The 19,081-nt window shown below is 34.2% G+C and overlaps 1 protein-coding gene across 3 annotated transcripts in view; it reads right to left on the bottom strand.

The window, feature by feature from the left end:
* Positions 1-5,428: 5,428 nt before the first annotated feature.
* The window catches only part of Tbc1d23 (TBC1 domain family member 23), a 70,219-nt gene continuing 56,566 nt past the window's right edge, over positions 5,429-19,081 (bottom strand). For 2 of the 3 annotated variants that reach the window (XM_003469242.5, XM_063224830.1), the window contains 6 exons: positions 17,720-17,859; positions 16,222-16,266; positions 12,878-12,966; positions 11,199-11,334; positions 9,834-10,028; positions 5,429-7,034 (listed from right to left, as the gene is read on the bottom strand). In XM_003469242.5, the coding sequence (XP_003469290.2) occupies positions 6,953-7,034; positions 9,834-10,028; positions 11,199-11,334; positions 12,878-12,966; positions 16,222-16,266; positions 17,720-17,859 (687 nt within the window). In that variant the 3' untranslated portion in view covers positions 5,429-6,952. The remainder of the gene's footprint in view (positions 7,035-9,833; positions 10,029-11,198; positions 11,335-12,877; positions 12,967-16,221; positions 16,267-17,719; positions 17,860-19,081) is intronic. The other variant, XM_013151733.3, reaches the window with a different exon arrangement.

Raw genomic sequence — 19,081 nt, 5'->3', positions numbered from 1 at the left:
CGGTAGGATCTACATAAAGGGGAAGAGATGCAGAAGGTTCAAATACAGTATTCTCAAGAAATCACTGTGAAAATACTGCAATCTACTTGCTAGGGTTTTTTTTTTTTTTTTTTTTTTTTTCCTTTTTTATCGGTACCGGGGATCAAACTCACGACCTCCTGCTTGCAAGGCAGGTACTTGTGCTGCTGAGCTAAATCCCCAGCCCTACTTGCTAGTTTTGTATTTTAGGATTTTGGCACTTCACTATCCCAAAACAATCCAAACTGTTATCTGAAACTAAATGTGGGGCTGGGGATTTAGCTCAGCGGCACAAGTACCTGCCTTGCAAGCAGGCAGTCGTGAGTTCGATCCCTGGTACCGATAAAAAGGAAAAAAGACCAAAAAAAAAAAAAAAAAAGAAACTAAATGTACCATCTCCAAAACAGCCTTTCCTCAAAGCCCTTTTGCTCGTTCTATTTATGCCTATTTTTCCAATTTCTCCTACTCCCATACCCTCCAAAAAAAGGAAATAGAAAACTACTTCTGTATCTTTCAAATCTCACCCCTCCCCCCACCTATGGTTAGGGAAAAGGCCCTTCTCACTCTCTCCCATGAAACATCCCTACAGCTAGACCTTGGGGAGATTGCTACACACACTTCATAGAAACTGTCAGCATTCCTCCAAATCACTCCTTCATAGAATTAGGTAAATCAGTTTTGGGGAATATGAGTTTTGATTTCTGGGATGAGGTGGACGTGCAAATAAGGTAGCTGAAAATCAGAAGAAATAATTGCAGTCATTTGCACAGAAACAAATGATAAAATTCAAGGAAAAAATATACCACTGAAAGCAAAGGATTGAACTTGGAAATTATTGCATTGGGTTATAGCTTTTTTTCCCCTTCTGTACTGGGGATCAAACTTAAAACCTTGCACTTGCCAGGCAGGTGCTTATGCCACTGAGCTAAATCCCTGGCCTTAGAGCTTTTTACAAGGAACAAGGAGCCTACATGTGTGTCTTCTTAAGGATACACATACCTGCATACAGTTGTATTTAAAGTTCTAGTGCAATTATCCATAAATCAGAGTACCTGAGTTCAGCACTTTGCTGACAGTGTGACTTTGGACAAGTCATTTAGTGTAGACAGAACAGATCACGTAATATTCCCACTAGACAGGAACCTATAAAGTAAAGCTGCCAGTTCAAGAGAAAACAAACAAAAACCAAGGACTATGGGAGAAGAGAACAAAAAGTCACCAAGAAGGAGGGCCTCCCTGCAAATCAGTACCATGTGTGGGCCACTCGGGGGAGAGCCAGATGCCAGTCCCTTCCAGCACTCACGCTGGGAAACAAGAAAAGCCAACTCCCCCTCCATAGAAAGTGATCAGCTGATCCAGAAAAAAATAGACTGCAATGATAACTATTGAGGTAAAATACAATTTCATGCTTGTAGTGTTTAGTGTTTCACTGACTTTGCAGCTCTAAACTGGTGGTCTGATCATTTATTCAGATGGCAATACTCAGTGTAGCATCTATGGGGATCTCCTTCTGAGGGTGATGGCCACTGTTGATTTCCTATTGTCTTGAAGTCCTGTATCATCTTCATTGTTGAGCTGGGTTTTGTTGTTTTGTTTTGATTTTGTTGGATCTGATGGCATGGGCAACTATTTCAAAGATAACAAGATATATTATGCTTTCCATTTTGGATTTACTATAATCTTGTTTTAAAGTCCTTTACTGCATTCATTGTTTCATTTTTATTGGTTGTATTCTATTGTTTTGGTTTTTTTACTGTGTCTGAAGATATCTGCAGCTATTTTGAAGACAATAGGAGGAATTACGGTAACCGCCGTTGATTTCCTATTGAAGTCCTGTATCTTTTACACTGATGTTTTGATTGGCTTTGTTCTATTTTGTTTTATTCTCTTTAAAAATAAAAAAAAAGTGAACTGCAGGTTACTAGCTCTGACCTAGTTTCCAAGAAAACACAGTACAAAGAGGGTTAGAGCAGCAGCTCTAACAGTGAACTGTGGTAGTAGTAGTACTACTACTACTCACCAGCTGCGTGATTCTGTCAGTCACTGTGCCTTTGTTGATCTATAAACTAGAGATAATAATAGCACACACAGTGTAAGATTCTTCTGATGATTATAAAACAATATAGATGTTAGGGGTTGGGGATTTAGCTCAGCGGCATAAGCGCCTGCCTTGCAAGCAGGCAGTCGTGAGTTCGATCCCTGGTACCAATAAAAACGAAAAAGACAAAAAAAAAAAAAAAAAAAAAAACCAATATAGATGTTAAAAAAAAGTAATTGGGGCTGGGATTATAGTTAGTGGTAGAGTACTTGCTTACCTCACATGCTCAAGGTTCTGTTTGATTACCACCACCTCCACAAGAAACCAACCAAACAAAACGCACTTCACAGAGTGAAACTGATGTTATTAGAAGGCAAGTTATCTAAATTATAAAAAAAAAAAAAAAGAAAACCTCATTTTTAAATGGTGCCTTTCAACTGCAAAACTTGCATGGCCACATGGAATGTCATTGTCAGCTATAAATCACCAGTTTACAATCTCTGTTGTCCTGATTTTCATTCCTCTGTTCTGCAAGTGAAGGATGAGCTCTACTCCATGGTAGGCACTGCCATAAGCACTAAGGATGCAGCAGAAATACCTGGTACTCATCAGGAAAAAGGACAATATGAAATTTTTAACTGTTCTGCCTCTTCACACATTAGTCGAATCAAATTACAAATGTGAAAACACCTCGTATGAGAATCTGACAGGGTAAAGACCAAAATAGATGATAGATATTGGACAATAGGCAGAAAATATTCAAATAGGAAGGAGAACAAGGGAGGGGAGGGCAGAAGGGAATGAAGGGAAAAGGAAAAATGAGCACAAGAAAAAATGAAAACAAGTCTTTTGTAAATGGAAAGAAAGGTTGAAGGGATGGATGGGAAATGGGGAATGAAAGAATCAAAGTATAGGGGCTGGGGATTTAGCTCAGTGGCATAAGTGCCTGACTTGCAAGCAGGCGGTCGTGAGTTTCATCCCCAGTACCGATAAAAAGGAAAAAGACAAAAAAAAAAAAAAAAATCAAAGTATATTCTGTACAACTTTCCTGTGCATGTGATCATTATGTATGTCAAAAATGTACCAATAACTTTCTAAAAATTCTAAACCAGGGCCTGGATATTTAGCTCAGCGGCATAAGCGCCTGCCTTGCAAGTGTGTGGATATGAGTTCGATCCCCGGTACCGATAAAAAAAAAAAAAAAAATTCTAAACCAGACACAGTGGTGCATGCCTATAATTCCAGCACTCAGGGTGCTGAGGTATGAGGACTGCCAGGAGTTTGAGATTAACTTGGGCTATCTAATAAGTGTAAGATCCGTCAGAACTTAGTTAGAACCTCTCAAAAAAAAAAAAAAAAAAAACCCACGAAAAAAATACACATTGTGAATCCATTTAATGTCATCAAGTTGCACACTTCAAAATTGTTGATATGAGTCAAGCACATACCTTTAACTCCAACATTCTGGGAGGCTGAGGCAGGAGGACCACAAATTCATGTTTAGCTTGGGCAGTTTACCAACTTAGACCCTGGTTTAAAAACTTTAAAAAGAGGGGCTGGAGGTTTAGGTCAGCGGCACAAGCGCCTGCCTTGCAAGCAGGCAGGCATGAGTTTGATCCCCAGTACCGATAAAAAGGAAAAAGACAAAATAAAAAGTTTTTTTAGAAAGAAAAATTCCAATAGGATGCTAACATCCATATGCAAAATTCAATTATATTTCTATGTATATATGTTGGTGTTATGGTTCAGGTCTAAAATGCAGAGGTGGGTTCTGGAGAAAGGAGATGAGGTCATGGAAACGTGACCAGGTATAGAGAATATTCTCTCTTCTCTTTGAACTTCCTGGCTGCTACAGGTTGAACAACTTTTATTTTGCTATGCCCCTGCACCACAGTGTTTCTGACTGGGTCCTAGTACTCTATAGGTTGAGGCATGAGGATTGTTTTAAGTTTGAGACCAGCCTGTGTTACAAAGTAAGGTCAAGTCCAGCCTCAACTACACAGTAAGACCCTGTTTCAAAACGATAATCAGTCAATCAATAGCAGATGTCAGATGTTTTTTTCCAGATACAGGAAATTGAACACTGACTACCAAAAAAAGTGACAGATCACGTGATTTGGAAGCTTTTGGAACTGGTTTGTGGAAGGAGCTTGAAAAAGTTTGGATATACAGCACAGAGAAACCCTAAAATGCAAGCAGAACTTGATGTGCAATTTTGTTTATCTGGCTAGAGTGATGATTCTAGCCAGAATGGTGATAGGAAAGTGCACAGTAAAGGCCAGGCTTATGAGGTTCCAGTGGGAATAAGGACTCTACTGGAAACTGGATTGCAGGCCACCCATATTACATTCTGGCAAAGAACTTACCTATATTTTGCTCACATCCTAAGACTTTGTGTGAGGCTGAATTTAAACGTGGCAGACAGGAAATTTCAAGGCAGCCCAATATTCAGACTGTGGCATGGATACTGATGGCTGATTTCTTTTTATTTATTTGTCTTTTTCTTTTTTATCGGTACCAGGGATCAAACTCACAACCACTCACTTGCAAGGCAGACGCTTATGCCGCTGAGCTAAATCCCCAGCCTCTGACGGCTGATTTCTATCACACTTACAGTGAGAATCAGGAGCAAAAGAAGACCCAAATGTTGTGAGCTTGGTTAGAAAACAAGTGCTTGTAAAGTTGGAGCAAAGGAGACTATGGTTGTCTGAAAACATTAGCACTAAAAAGAAGCCTAATACTTTGGATCAAGACAATATAAAACAGGCCAGTGGCAAAAAATGTTTGTTGTATCAGTATAAATTTATCATCCTACCAGGAAACATGTTATCAGTGGTAAGCAAGTAGAATCATTCTACGGAGATAGTTAATATTATACCTGAATGAGCAATTACAATTCTAAAGTGTACTGAGTAAAGAAGGAACACTTACTCCTTTTTACTCAGTTGAAATAATCTTCTAACTTTGGTGCTATTTCAGATGAGGAAAAATAAAGTTCACAGAGGCTAAGTAGTTCAAGGTAATAACTTACCAAGTGTGGACTTTAATATCATTTGGGTTGTTTGTTTTTAAAGAAATATCTATGTTACCCAGGCTGCCCTTCAACTACTAGGCTCAAGCAATCCCCCTGCCTCAGTCTCCTGTGTAGCTGGAACTATGGGTGTGTGCTACCTTGCCCGGTTTGTATCATTAATTTTTAGTTTTAAACTATCTCTTTTCTTCACTTCTTAATGAACAGAAACAAGAATCTAATAGAAATGTGAAATCTAAATATCTCAATTTGAAAAAGAATAGACTTCAACTTTTTAATTTTGTATCATCTAGACATTTACAAACAGGGGGAAAAAAGACACACTGTCTTTAAGAACAACATTTTGAGCAAACTGTATCAGTTTATTTACAACTGTAATATATAAACAGTAACACAAACATCTTTACATTAATATTATGAAAAGTCCCATGGCTGAAATGGGCAAAAAATGAGACTTCAAGACATTTCTAAAGGGGATGCCAAGAAAAAGGGAAAATTGCAATACAAGAGTTTTGGGAAAGTTATAGATATCAAGTATTGCACTAGGTGCAATTTCATGCAAATGTCTCCAACCACTCAAACTGCTTTTATTTAGATAGCAGAATAAAATTTCTTAGACTATGCTCCTTTTATTCATTTGATTTCTGTTAAACAAATTAAAGCACCTGGCTATTCACAGGGTACATCTAAGTATTTCTATAAATCTCTCAGATATAACCTGTTGCATTTTAGGACCTGGCAGACTGTATTTGCTATCTCTCCAAAAGATATTTAAAATATCACATAGCCCCCAAGATGCTTTTGGGTGTCTTACTACTTAATATGAACCACAGTAAATTAAGCTTAGAAAGCTGTAAAATAAAGCAGATCACATCCGTTTTGTCACATGAAGAAAATAAAAAGTCTTGAAGTGATGAAACTTTAATGGAAGACAAATAAAAAGAGTAGAATGATATTTCAGAACATGGTGTAAAAACAGTTGAAATTCATACAGCCCCCTGCTGTGTGGCTTTTATTTAACTGGATATTAGTGTGGTCACAGATCATCTCAGGTAAATCAATGTGAGCTCAATGTCTGTGCTGAAATAAGCTAAAGTAAATAACCTACTTGTAATAAAAGTAGTATCATACAATTTTGTCCACAAAATGCTAATTTTAATCTTAACATGCCTGCCTACTCATTTTAATGCTTTCAATTCCTTCTTAGAAACCATTGAGATGAAATTTAGTGTTCCTGAAGCACTTAATATTCAAGTAATTACCTAGTGGAGCAAAGATGACTTAGTAACTGATGGCTGAATATTTCACTAGTTGAACTGTATTCTGAGTTGGCTGGAATCTTCACTTCATTAAAAAGATTGCATTTATTTTAACAACAAAACAATGAAGTAATTATTAACATTAACACATGTCTTTTTGTTTCTGGTATTGCTCAGAGGGTAAAATTAAATTAGCAATTAAGGAAGTCTCTTCAACCAACTCTATCTCTAATTTTCAGTGAAGACATTGCAAATATATTGTACAGTTTCTTTAAAACCTGAAAGTGACGCAGGTTCCCTTAGAACAGCTCTTCAAAACAGAACTGCATTCTGTACCCTTTGTCCGTAAGGGCACAAGGACAATTTCTTCAAAGTTTCTTAGTAACTGATTCTTTGTAATAAATCATTTTATAAAACTGAAAATGCAAAAGAAGTTTTAAAAAAAGTTTAACCATCCAGAAATTGATTGTAATAATTTACACTCAGACCCACCACTCAAGCACCCCCATAAGCAAATGAAAGGTCTCTGGTTAGTATTCAGTCAGTAAATATATGTTCATGTTTCTCTTGGTTGGGTTAATTTCACGTATGTAATTTTCTTTTGTATTAACTTTCCAACGCATCCAAAACTTTCATGATCTGTTGTTTTATGGCTCTGGTAGCATCCCCTGCATTTGGAATCAAATACCTATGGAAGAGAAAAAAATTAATGTAATACTTTTCCTTCAGAACTCAGCTGAGATATCACCTTGGATGGAAAGCTTTCCCTGACTTGTAAAGCCAGGAGACATCTCTTCCTGTGTACTTCCCATAACTTATTTCAAAAGATACACCAAAATTTATTTTATTTTTATTTTTTTTGGTTCTGGGGATCAAACTCACAACCTCGTGTTTGCCAAGCAGGCACTTATACCGCTGAGCTAAATCCCCAGCTCCCCAAAACTTATTTTAAAAGAAAATATAAACATAAAAGCAATGTGATTTTGCAAAGCAAAATTCTCTTTTCTATTATTAAATATATATAATAACTAGATAATAAAAACACATGGCAACTGAATAGAATAATTAGTGCCCACCAGATATAACTTAATCAGCTATGAAATCATGTTTTGATGATTTCTAATTCCAAATGATAGTTCTATACTTAACAGTTTGATCTTAAGTAACTTAAATTCCCTAAAAACAGATTCATGTATGTATAGTAACTACAGTTACCCCAATTTTACAGTTACACACATTAAAAACATTGTATGATCCAAAATATTTCTAAAAGTGCCTAATTACTACTATACATGAGTCACAATTCAAATATATTTTTTAGGATTAACTGATAGATACTAAAATTATTTACTCTTTGGCTACAGAGAAAAATTAGACAAGTTTGTAAATATGGATTTTTTGGACACAGGGACTCACTATGTAGTTCTGGGTTGCTTTGGACTCACTGTGTAGCCCAGGCTGGCCTTGAACTTACATCAATCCCCTTGCCTCTGCCTCCACCACCATGCCCAGCATAGATTTTTAAAAAGGTCTATTGAAAGTATATTAACAATGAAACTGGAAGAAATCTAAATGCCAATCAACAAGAGACTGCTCAAATCAATCCTGAGAATACCCATATAAGACAATATCAGGGGCTGGGGATTTAGCTCAGTGGCATAAGTGCCTGCCTTGTAAGCAGACAGTCGTGAGTTCGATCCCTGGTACCGATAAAAAAACGAAAAACACACACACACAAAAAAGAGACTATCAACCACCACAAAGGATTTGTTACAATGTAAATATATATAAATTATATATAAAATATATATAAAATCCTATTTTTATAGGATGAATGTATTATCTATTATATTAAAGCTATCTTTAAATAAGATTATACAATTTACTATAGTCAAGAAATTTTTTTTTTTAAAAAATACTTCCTTTGAATGAGATACATCTAACAGTGTAGAATCATGACATTTGCTACTTACTGCCTGTCAGTACTAAGAAGGAGTTGAATTAATTATCTCTTCCAAATGAGGCTAATTAAACTGCTCAGACATTACTCCCATGAATAAACAAGTATAATCTCAAAACTCACTATGACAGCAACCTTAACTGACACAAGGTAGAATGAACCACACATCAGGAATGATGAATGCTATATTTGGTTCTATCATAAGTCATGTGTCAAAATCTGAGAAATCAACCTCTCTGGGCTTCACAATTTTATCTACAGACTAATGATGGCTTAGTTTCAAGATCAGTGTGGTTTATAGTGTTTTGACAATCTATGGAGTTTTTATTATTGATACTCAGTAAGAAGGGGGTACTTGTTTGTAGCAGACTATAAGTTTACACATTGAATATCCATTATCTAAAATATTTGAAACAATAAGTGTTTTAAGATTTTTTTGATTCTGCAATATCGGTATATACATTAATAAAACATCTTTATGATGGGACCCAAATCTGAGTATAAAATTCATCTGTTTTTTATATAGGCCTTAGACATGCTGACTGAAAAGTAATTTTATATGTTTAAAATACTTTAGTGCATAAAATAAAATTTCATGACCAAAAATTTCCACTTGTGGAAAAACATCAGCTTTCACAATATTTGGATTTTGGAGCATTTTGCATTTGAAATGTTCACAACAGGGATGCTCAATCTGTATTATATCACCTACTCCATTACTTAGATCATGGGATAATATTTCTTTTTTTGGGTCTTTTTCCTTTTTACCAGTACCAGGGATCGAACTCATGACTGCCTGCTTGCAAGGCAGGTGCTTATGCCGCTGAGCTAAATCCCCAGCCCCGATCATGGCATAATATTTCAAAATAATAGTTTAATAATATTTCAAAATAATTTGTTTTTCTCAGGACTGGGCACTGAACCTAGGCCTTCAATATGCTAGGGAAGTTCTTTACTCCTGAGTTACATGCCCAATTCCAAAAGAATTTTTTGATGAACAAAAAATAAGAACACTGATTTACATTCTAGACAAATTTCTTATTTACTGCAAACCAATATGCAGTGCAGCACTGGAACAGATTCTCTTGCGTTAAAAAGTCTATGAAATTAAAGGTGGGCATGGTAGTACATGCCTGTAATTCTAGTTGCTCAAAGGAGGCTGAGGCAGAAAGATCAAAAGCTTAAGCCTAGTCTTTGCAAGTTAGTGAGACCTCATCAAAAAGAATAGATGAATGGAAGGGAAGTAGGGAAATACGGTTGGGGATGTAGCACAGTGCCAAGTTTCATTTTCCAGTACTGCGTAGGCTAGGAGAGGGAGTTATGAAACTAGCTATTGCACTTACTGAAACTAGGTACTAATGGCTAACCCACATATGACTACGTATTGGGGAGAAGAGGATAACAAGAATACTATAGAAGTGCTTCAAGTATCCTTTTCCACCATCCATTCCCTAAAACAGAGAAACAAAATGTGCTTAATAATGACCTGCAATAATTCAGATAATATTACCCTAAGAAACACCTTACCTTTCAATAGCCAAGATTTCTATTCCTGAAGCACTGCTATTTCCATATTTGAAGGTAATTAGCTCAGGATGCTTTTTCTTGGATGTAATTTTCACTACAGAATTTAGTGCTTGTCGAGACTGTATATAAGCCAATCCTTTCCGTGAAAGAATTTCCCTTAAACAGTACATATGTGTTGCAGTAACCAACAGATGACTTAAGAGAGAGAAAACAGCAATAAGAAAAAAAAATACTGTATTAAGTATATTTCCAGAGGTATTTCTTCAATAACTCCAATTATAAAAACTATTCATCTCTAAATGAAATTATTTTTGAGCTAAATACAAAGGCGCAATACTCTGTAAATGCAACATATAAATTATTAAAACAGTAATTTTATCTATATTCAAAACTTCTGAGTTAACATACCACAGTCTTTATCTAACATCAAAGACCATGAGGCAATAGTTAGGCTTCCTTACATACTTTATATTCTGTTACTTGATCTAAACACAAAATGACAAGAGAATTATTAACATATTCCTTGTATCTTGGCTCATTTCAATATAATTATAATGGGCTTGTAATACAATAAGACAATATCAATAAGACAGGAATGATACAAATCCAGAATATGGAACAATCTGTAGCACAATTTGGATGGACTCAAGGATTTATTCATCATGAATAGAAAGAGCAAGTAAGAGGGAAGGGTATACAGTACAGTGAGTAAGAACAGAGAGACAAACAAATGCACCACATTTGAACTGGATTCTAGATTCAGGAGCAAACAGGATATAAAAGATATCCGTAACCCCCAAGTTACGGGTATCTGGGGATACCCGTAACCTCTGAGTATGATCTTTATGTTGTGTGGTACTAGTTTTTGTTTCCTGTTTTTGATACCAGGAATCAAACTCAGGGCACCTTGCGCTTGCCAGGCAGATGCTATGCCACTGAGCTGCATCCCTGGCAGCACTAGTTTTTTAAACACTTTAGTTGGGGTAATGGTACTGCAGCTGTGAAGAATGTTCTTATTTTTGGGATATTTATGCTAAAGAATTTAGGTGTCAAGAGTCACATACATAAATGTTTTTGGGATAGTTCAACAACTATAGGTGTATATGTGTACAAATGTACATGTACAAATGGAATGGTGGAATGGTATTAATAGTGAGTGAACCTAGATTATTTTAGAGGTGTTCAATGTACTGTTTTCAAGATAAAAATTACACAAATATTTTAAAAATCAAGATGTAATACAAGTTGACAGAAGAAAATCATATATTTGTATACTTAAATAAATAAAAGGTCTTTTGAAATTCAGTTTTACATTATTAACATCCACAAATTCAATTATACTTCTAAAGACATTTTTAAAAGTACCTAGGAAACATGTGTCCACTTTCTTTCACTTCTTTACAAGGAAAATGATGTTTGATGTCTGGCTTGTTTATCCAAGTCTGAATGTTTACAACCTCTTTTCTATCATCATCTGACATTGAAGAACTGTCAATTTCATCTACAAAAAATTTAAAGTATTAAATGTGTATATTGCCAACTTTTAAAATGGCACATTTCCTAACAACCTAATAAATAATTTCAGTAGTACTTTGAATCAAGGGGTTTGAGGGACAAAAAAAAAAAAAAAAAAATCAATTACAATTCCACTACTACATTTCCTTACAGCATGAAATATTACTATGAAGCATCTCTTTATATGGTAAGAAAGCAGGTAAAAATACTAAAAATGCACTTTAAAAAGGAAAAAAAATTGATGCTGGAATAAATCAGAAAAATCTTTTTTATGAGAAAAACATAAAACATTTGTTTTTCAAACTTAAGGAAGAATAACAGTCTCTAGAGTTAATACTTAGAAGTGTTCTTATCTTGGCTTTTTAAAAACGAACATTTCGAAATATAGAGGCATAATGATAAAAGAAATCTCACGTATCCAACAAAGTAACAGTGAAGCCTGTATGTATCTCTCATTGCCCACATCCTTTTTCCTTCTCTACAAAGAAGTAATAGCTGTTGGTGTTATTAGTTCTAGAGTTCTTGTCTTTAACCACATATTAATATTCCTAAATTACATACAATAGCATTTTGCAGTTTCAATAAATATTTATAAAAATGAGTCCACTTAATTTTATTCATCTATTTTCCTCTCCCCTTTTTAAATGGTGGAAGTTGAAATAAAGAGACAGAGACCAATAATAGATATATGGCAACAAAGGGAAAAAAAGGAAATAATTAGAAGTACAAGTTAGAATTGAGAAAGAGGAGAGGTTCTGTATTATCTTAAGACCATCTAACGTGCTTCCTTCTAATCTAATACTCTGGATATACTTTCAAAAGGTCATCTATCTGAAACAGAAAAACAGTGACAACCACTAATGTAAATCAGAGAAAGACTGATTAAATAAATTATGGTATATGATACAAAGACAGTGAGGAGATTCATGGCTAGAAAGGAAAATCTGAAACATTACTGAGTGGAAAGATGACTTATGGAACACAAGATAAAACTTAGGAGTGTTTAGTATTAATCAGGTCATTCTTGTATGGAATTATAAATAAAAGTAGTAAATTATTCTTTTCATATAAACAAAGACAACCACGCAAGATAAACTTCCCTGCCACAATATCACCATCTTGTGGCCCTTTAGAATATTGCTTCCAGTTTCAAAAGGCTCTTTTCAGATGTTTCAATTTTGGCATACTGTAAACTCCTACCCCACAAGTCTTAATTTCATAGTGGGTGATTAAAGGAATTTAAATTCAAACATATGGATTTAAGTACAGCTTCTATACTGATAGCCCTCATATTATTATCAGCTTAGACCTCTCCTCAGCTGAATTTCCCTAAAGTCAAAAGCCTCCTTTTGGATTTCTAATAAGCACAACTTAAGATATCTAAAACTGAAGTTTTAACAGAAACCCACAAACTCTCCAATTCTCTCTACAGAAGTTTATATAAAGAAGTTGTATGCTATTCCAGAGATGATTCTATAATCACTCCTGAGGACTGAGGAAGCAGTCTGTAGAAAAGCGTATTACTACACCTGTGTCATACTCTTCTTCATCCCCAATGCTGAACACCGGCTTTACACCTCGGTAAGGCTTGCCCACTCTGTCACTGCTGCTCACATGCCTATATTCAAAGAATTTCAGGGGAAATCATCATTTAAGGAGTTATCAAAAATTTCCACCAAGCATCACTGGATATTCACACACATGTAAATATTCTCTGTACCACCCACTTTAGGCATAGCTATGTTAAAGAAACTGAAAGAAGATACATTATGTCAGCACAGGTGTTGTAATGATGTGCTAGGCTGCTCTTAACTTGTAAAATTTAATTGTAAACAATTTCAATATTCATTTAAAACTGATGCTTAAGATCTGTCTGGTTAAAGAAGTTATGTAATCTCTCTGTGCTGCTATTCCTCACCTGTAAAATGGTGATAACAGTATCTATTCTTCAGGGTTATTGTGAGAATTAAATCAGTGAATTATTTCAAAAAGCTCTAGAACAATGCTTAGTATATAGCAAGTGTTACATGTATGTTTACTATACCAAACAGGTTATGTCACTAAATATTCAAATTCCAGCAGAAGTGCTGAAGGTTTCTCTTATACATCTATGTGTCTTCTTCCCATTCATATTACTAACACTTTTATTTTAATCAAAACCAAGATAGTAATTCTGCCGCATAAATATAAACCATGAAAATGAATCTATCCATTTTTTAAATGACAGAAAAAGAAATAACATGTAGATTCAAATCTGTTTTGGTTCTGCAGAAAATTTGACCTCTTTAAAACAAAACTATCTCATTACTTTTCAATCAAAAAACAAACGGTGAAATTAAAATATTTGAAGAAAATACCACACCTTTCTTGGGGGCAAAGTATTGTTTTATTTGTAGGGTAAGATTCAGTTAAGATTAGTCACTGTTAAAGGAAGACTACAGTTTTTTTCTTTGTTATATACGAAGACAGAATATTCTATTTTCAAGAGATATTCCAACATGCAAAAGAATCAAGTTACAAATCTTTAAGAATTGTTTTCCCAGAAAATAGATCAAATCTATATATTAAATAATTTTAATATAGATCATGAATGAAAGTCGTATCACCTAATTATGTCTTTACTTCTAAAACAATAGTCAAAAAATGAATACATTTTGGGAATTTCAGATTAAGTAAATTAGCACAAAATTTTGATTAAGTTAGAATTGAGTTAGAACACAATTTTATGTTATCTTATCCAGAATTTCTTATAAACTGTTAAACTATGTTCATTAATGTTTTAGTTCAAATCTATGGGTATTATTTCCCCCAACTTGGTGCGATAGGAAAATAGTAGAATCTTTTTCAGAAGCAGAGGCTACTGCAAGATCTTTGGTCACTGGAAGTGTGCTTTTGAAGAAAATAATGGAACAACAGCCCTTCTCCCTCTTTCACCCCAGCCATTTAATTAACAGGTTGTTGGGGGGAATATGCACGCATGCGATTTGTGTTGTATGCATGCATATATGCACATGCTGCTAGATACTAAGGGCCTCATGCATTTTAAATAAGCACTCTACCACTAAGCTACATATGTCCATCCTTTTCAAAATACACAGACACTAAATTTCCCAGGCTAAGGTGCAATTTGTGGTCCTCCTTCCTCAGGCATCTGGGTAGCTGGGATTTTAGGCATGGTCCACTGTGCAGAGCTGAGGTAAACTTGGCTCCTTTCTGTTCTCCCCACCTTGATATGTTCCCTGTCACAAGAAATGACCTCAATTCTCCATAACAGTGAGCAAATACAAATTTTTCTCTTAAATTTTTTATTTCAGATGTTTTGTTACAATGGAAACCTGAGGAACAGGCAGAGTTTGATAATGATAGAAATAAATAGTTCAAACAACATTCAAACTCAGATTCAGCTTTTCCTCACAAAAGGAAGAAAAAGGTAACAGCTTTATGTAAAAATGTTTTAGTGCCACCTAGATTACGAATTTCTATGAGACTAAACTACAAGTTGTCTCCTATTAAAGCATAAACTGCTAGAATACAAAAAAATAATAATAAATAATAAAGATCATGCTTACGATAAATGCTTGAATCCCATACCAGAAAGTAAGTATGGTAAAGACAATCCTAAAAAGCAAGCTGTTCATTTTTGATCTAGATTTATAATACAATTTAAAACCTTTATGAATAAGAATGCTAGTGATTACTGAGATGTTTCTTAAAATTGGCTGAAGGTTAATGAAATCCAACAGTTTTACTTTCTTTGAATGCTGGTTGGACTATTTCTAAAAATTATTTGCAATTTTTTATTTTGTTTTTTGACAGAGTCTTACTATGTACGTTAAGCTAGTTTTGAACTCACTATGTAGTCCAAGCTGGCCTTGAACTCATGGTGATCCTCCTGTCTCAGCCTCCAAAGTGCTGAGATTACAGGCTTGCACCACCACTCCAGGCTACTTATAATTTTTTTTGACAAATAACAGAAATACCTACAAAATAATTTGGACAGGCTCTTACTTAAATTTACTGAGTTCAGAAACTTGATTCATTCTTTAAATTATACTTTCAAGACAAATATATCTGGCATGTGAATAACAGAAGATAAGCTAAAAAATTAAGAATCCAGGAGAAAATCTGGGTGTTAAATAAAATTAGACTACCTTAATGGCCTTTGAACAAAAGAAAACAGTTAATTCAAAAACAGATTAAAACTTTAACAGGAGCAATTTCCTTTGATATAATAGATGTTTTATAATTAGCACTGTGTAGTGACAACAGTAACAATAAATAAAAATTGAAATATCTGAAAATACAAACTTACTGTAAACAAATTTAACTTTGAGGTTGGGAGTATAAACTGTAAACAAATTTAACTTTGAGGTTGGGGGTATAATTCAGTGACAGAATGGATACTTAGCATGCACAGGGTTCTTGGGTTCAGTCACTGGCAAAAAAATTGTTCTGAACCATGAACTGTTCATTATTTTGGAACTGTAATTTTCTGATAAGGCAAGAGAGTACTGTAGTAAATTACCCTCAAAGCTAAGACCCTGCCAAATCTTGACTGCATATATACTTTCTGTTTTACTCTCCCCTGCCTCAGAATAAAAACTTCAGGACTTATGACGTTCTTAGGTATGAAGGAATTTGATTTATATTTTAGGAATGTGAGATAGAAACATGCAAGAAAAAAAAATTAAAATGGTCAAACAACCACACCAGATTCATCAGCATGATACATCCTATAAGCAGAATGAGAAAGTTCAGCTTTTGAAACAGCTACATGAAATTTTAGCCGAGACAGCACAAAGCATTTGTAGATAGCAAGAGGGATGCTAAAAGAAAAGATGATTCAATAAAGCTGCTCTATTCATTAGCTTACCGCTCTGTACATGATCTGTCTGGCCAAGGAAGATTGAAAGACATTCTATAGCAAATCAAGGTAGAGGACAGAACAAAATGATTATAAAAAAATACAACAGTATATCAGTTTTCTAACCCAGATTGTACACAAAGAAAATATTTTAATTACCCCAAGTACAAAGAAAAATTAAGAAAAGCCACTTTTCAGTGATATTTTAATTGACGACATCTTCAAAGAATTACAGTTATTGCTAGCCTATTCTAAAATAAAATTTTAAATGTTCAAAGCCACAAAATGTAGCAGTAACATTGTAATTCAGAAGGACTAAAGAGGCTTTTAAGAACAGGTATTACTGAGCAAAAAAAAATTTTTCAAATTTGAGAAAATGCTTTAATAATTATTAGTAGATTATTTTAAAGTACAAATTTCTGGATTAATGAAAATCACCTTTTTTTTTTTTTTGAGACAGGGTCTTGGACTGACCTTCCTGCCTCCGCCTCCTGAGTGCTAGGGTTATTAGCATGCACTACCATGCCCAGCTTCCATTATTTTGTTATTTATTTAATGGGAACACATGTACATGTATGTAAATGTACTATACTAAAGATAAAGAACAAATTCCTAACATTCAGTTCTTAAACTCAATATTTTAACTTTCCAAGACATTACAATAGGACATGAAAATGAAATCAAATGCTTTAACCCATTTCAAAGAGTAGGCTTACTTAAAAGCGAATTCTATGATACAATTATAAGATAAGGTTGGAACTCTAGAAACAAGAAAGATCAGTTAAACTAATACATGAAAAAAAACATACATGCACAGTTAAAATCAGAATCACTATATAACAGATAATTCTCAAATTTGTTTATCAATTGTTCATTGAACCTCTGGTTTATAATTCACAAAGAAAATGGAATTTTCTCATATTTGTAAAAAATCTGTATGAAGATCTAAACTTGAAAAAGTTGGATCCTGCCATATTTAGCATGATCAAGTTGCCAGGTTTTAAATTTCTGGGACAGAGAAAGAAGTTCTCTAAGATCACTACATCTAGTAGATGACTCCCCATCCATTTGACATTTGGGAAGCAAGTACCAAATATAATACATACTGAGCTATTTAATGATTTTTTTTGGTAGGACAGAGGGATGAAACCCAGAGCCTTATACATATTAAGTAAGCACTCTACCAATAAGCCATGCCCATGGCCTTTCTAATTTCATTTTATTTTGACAAGGTCTTGCTAAATTGTCTGAATTGGACTCAAACTAAAGAGTCACCTGCCTCAGTTTCCTATGAAGCTGGGATTGCAGGTTTGCACCACCATGCAAAACTGACAGTTGAGTATTTGTTTTTAAATGAATGACATGAAGGAGCAGATTCATTATTTGCAAATCACTCTGAGTGGCACAATATATGCATATATGGAAATGTGACAGTGAAATCTGCTGATCTGCACAATTAATATGCATTAATACTAATAACAAATTGAAATTATGTAAGAATACTCACCGGTCCACAGGAGTTGATGTATTCTCAATAAAACTGATAACTTTTTCCCTGACATTAACGGATTTTGTTTTCAAAGCCACAGTCATTTTATTCATCAGTGATTTCATTCCTCTGTCATTTGAACCATTAGAAGATTCACCCTGAAAAATAAGAATATAGATGGAACAGCTCTTCAAATAATTAGCAGACACAACTGCTAAAAATTATCCTCATATTATGAACTAAATTCATGTGAAGTCTTGACTTTGAGTGCATCACAGAATGTGACTGTACTTGCAGACAGGGCCTTTAAAGAAGCAATTACATAAAATTAAGTCAGAATAGGTTCTAATCTAATTCTCCTAAGAAGAAGAGTCAAGTGTATAGGTACAGAGTAAAGGCCCTGTGAGGACAGGGGGAGAAGGTAGCCATCTGCAAGCAGAGGAGAAAGGACTTAGGATAACCCAAATATATCAAAACTTTGATCTCAGATTTATAGTTTCTAAAATTGTAACAAAATAAATTTCTGTTGCTTAAGCCACCCAGTCTGTGGTTATTTTGTTACAGTGACACTAGCAAACTAATTAGTTTCTAAAAAAGTAACAAAATAAATTCCTCTTACGTAAGCTACCCAGTCTGTGGTTATTTTTTTATGGTGACACTAGCAAACTAGGTGAAGCTATTTTGAAAATGTACAGAAAGAAAATGAAGGTATATCTGTACATAAATGTGTACATAGTCTGAAATGACCTTTTGTATTCAGTAAGAAAGTAATTTTTCTGAACTCATACTAATCTACAAAAATAAGTAAAAGCATAATTAAACTATGTTCATACTCCTGAATTTTTAAACATTCAGTCCTTGAATGTTTTTGCTTTTTAAATATTTCCAAGTAAGCCTTTAATTTTATCCTGACGTAAGTGCGAGTGTAATTCTTATATTGCTTTACAGGATGGCTAACACATACCCTAGAACTCAAAATGATGATAGGTGTCAAACATTTTACCCACTAATTCCTCTCTAGAACTTATGTAAAGAAAATCATCAGGAAGCAGGACAGAAAAAAATTAGGAAGTTCCTAAAGACTCAGGTATTTTATGGTTTTTGAAAATACCTTAAAATGCCAGAAAATGCTACATTTAGTAAAAAAAAAAAAAAAGAAAATAGAACTAAATTATCATTACTACTTTTAAAATAAAATACTAAAATATACATACAATAAACTATTTGATGCAAATATTTCCAAATAGGAAATTATTATCTCTGGTACTTAGTAGTGATTTTGTTTCCTTTATGCTTACTGACATATGATGCTACAGTGAATATACATTACTTTTATTTTTGAAGAAATACGTCATTAACTACACAAAAATTTTCTAATTC

Source organism: Cavia porcellus, unplaced genomic scaffold (genome assembly GCF_034190915.1).
Source record: "Cavia porcellus strain 051 isolate PalLab524CR breed Dunkin Hartley unplaced genomic scaffold, mCavPor4.1 scaffold_15, whole genome shotgun sequence".
NCBI classification, from domain to species: domain Eukaryota; kingdom Metazoa; phylum Chordata; class Mammalia; order Rodentia; family Caviidae; genus Cavia; species Cavia porcellus.
Note: the sequence above shows the minus strand (reverse complement) of the source record. Positions and strands in the feature narration are given on the sequence as shown.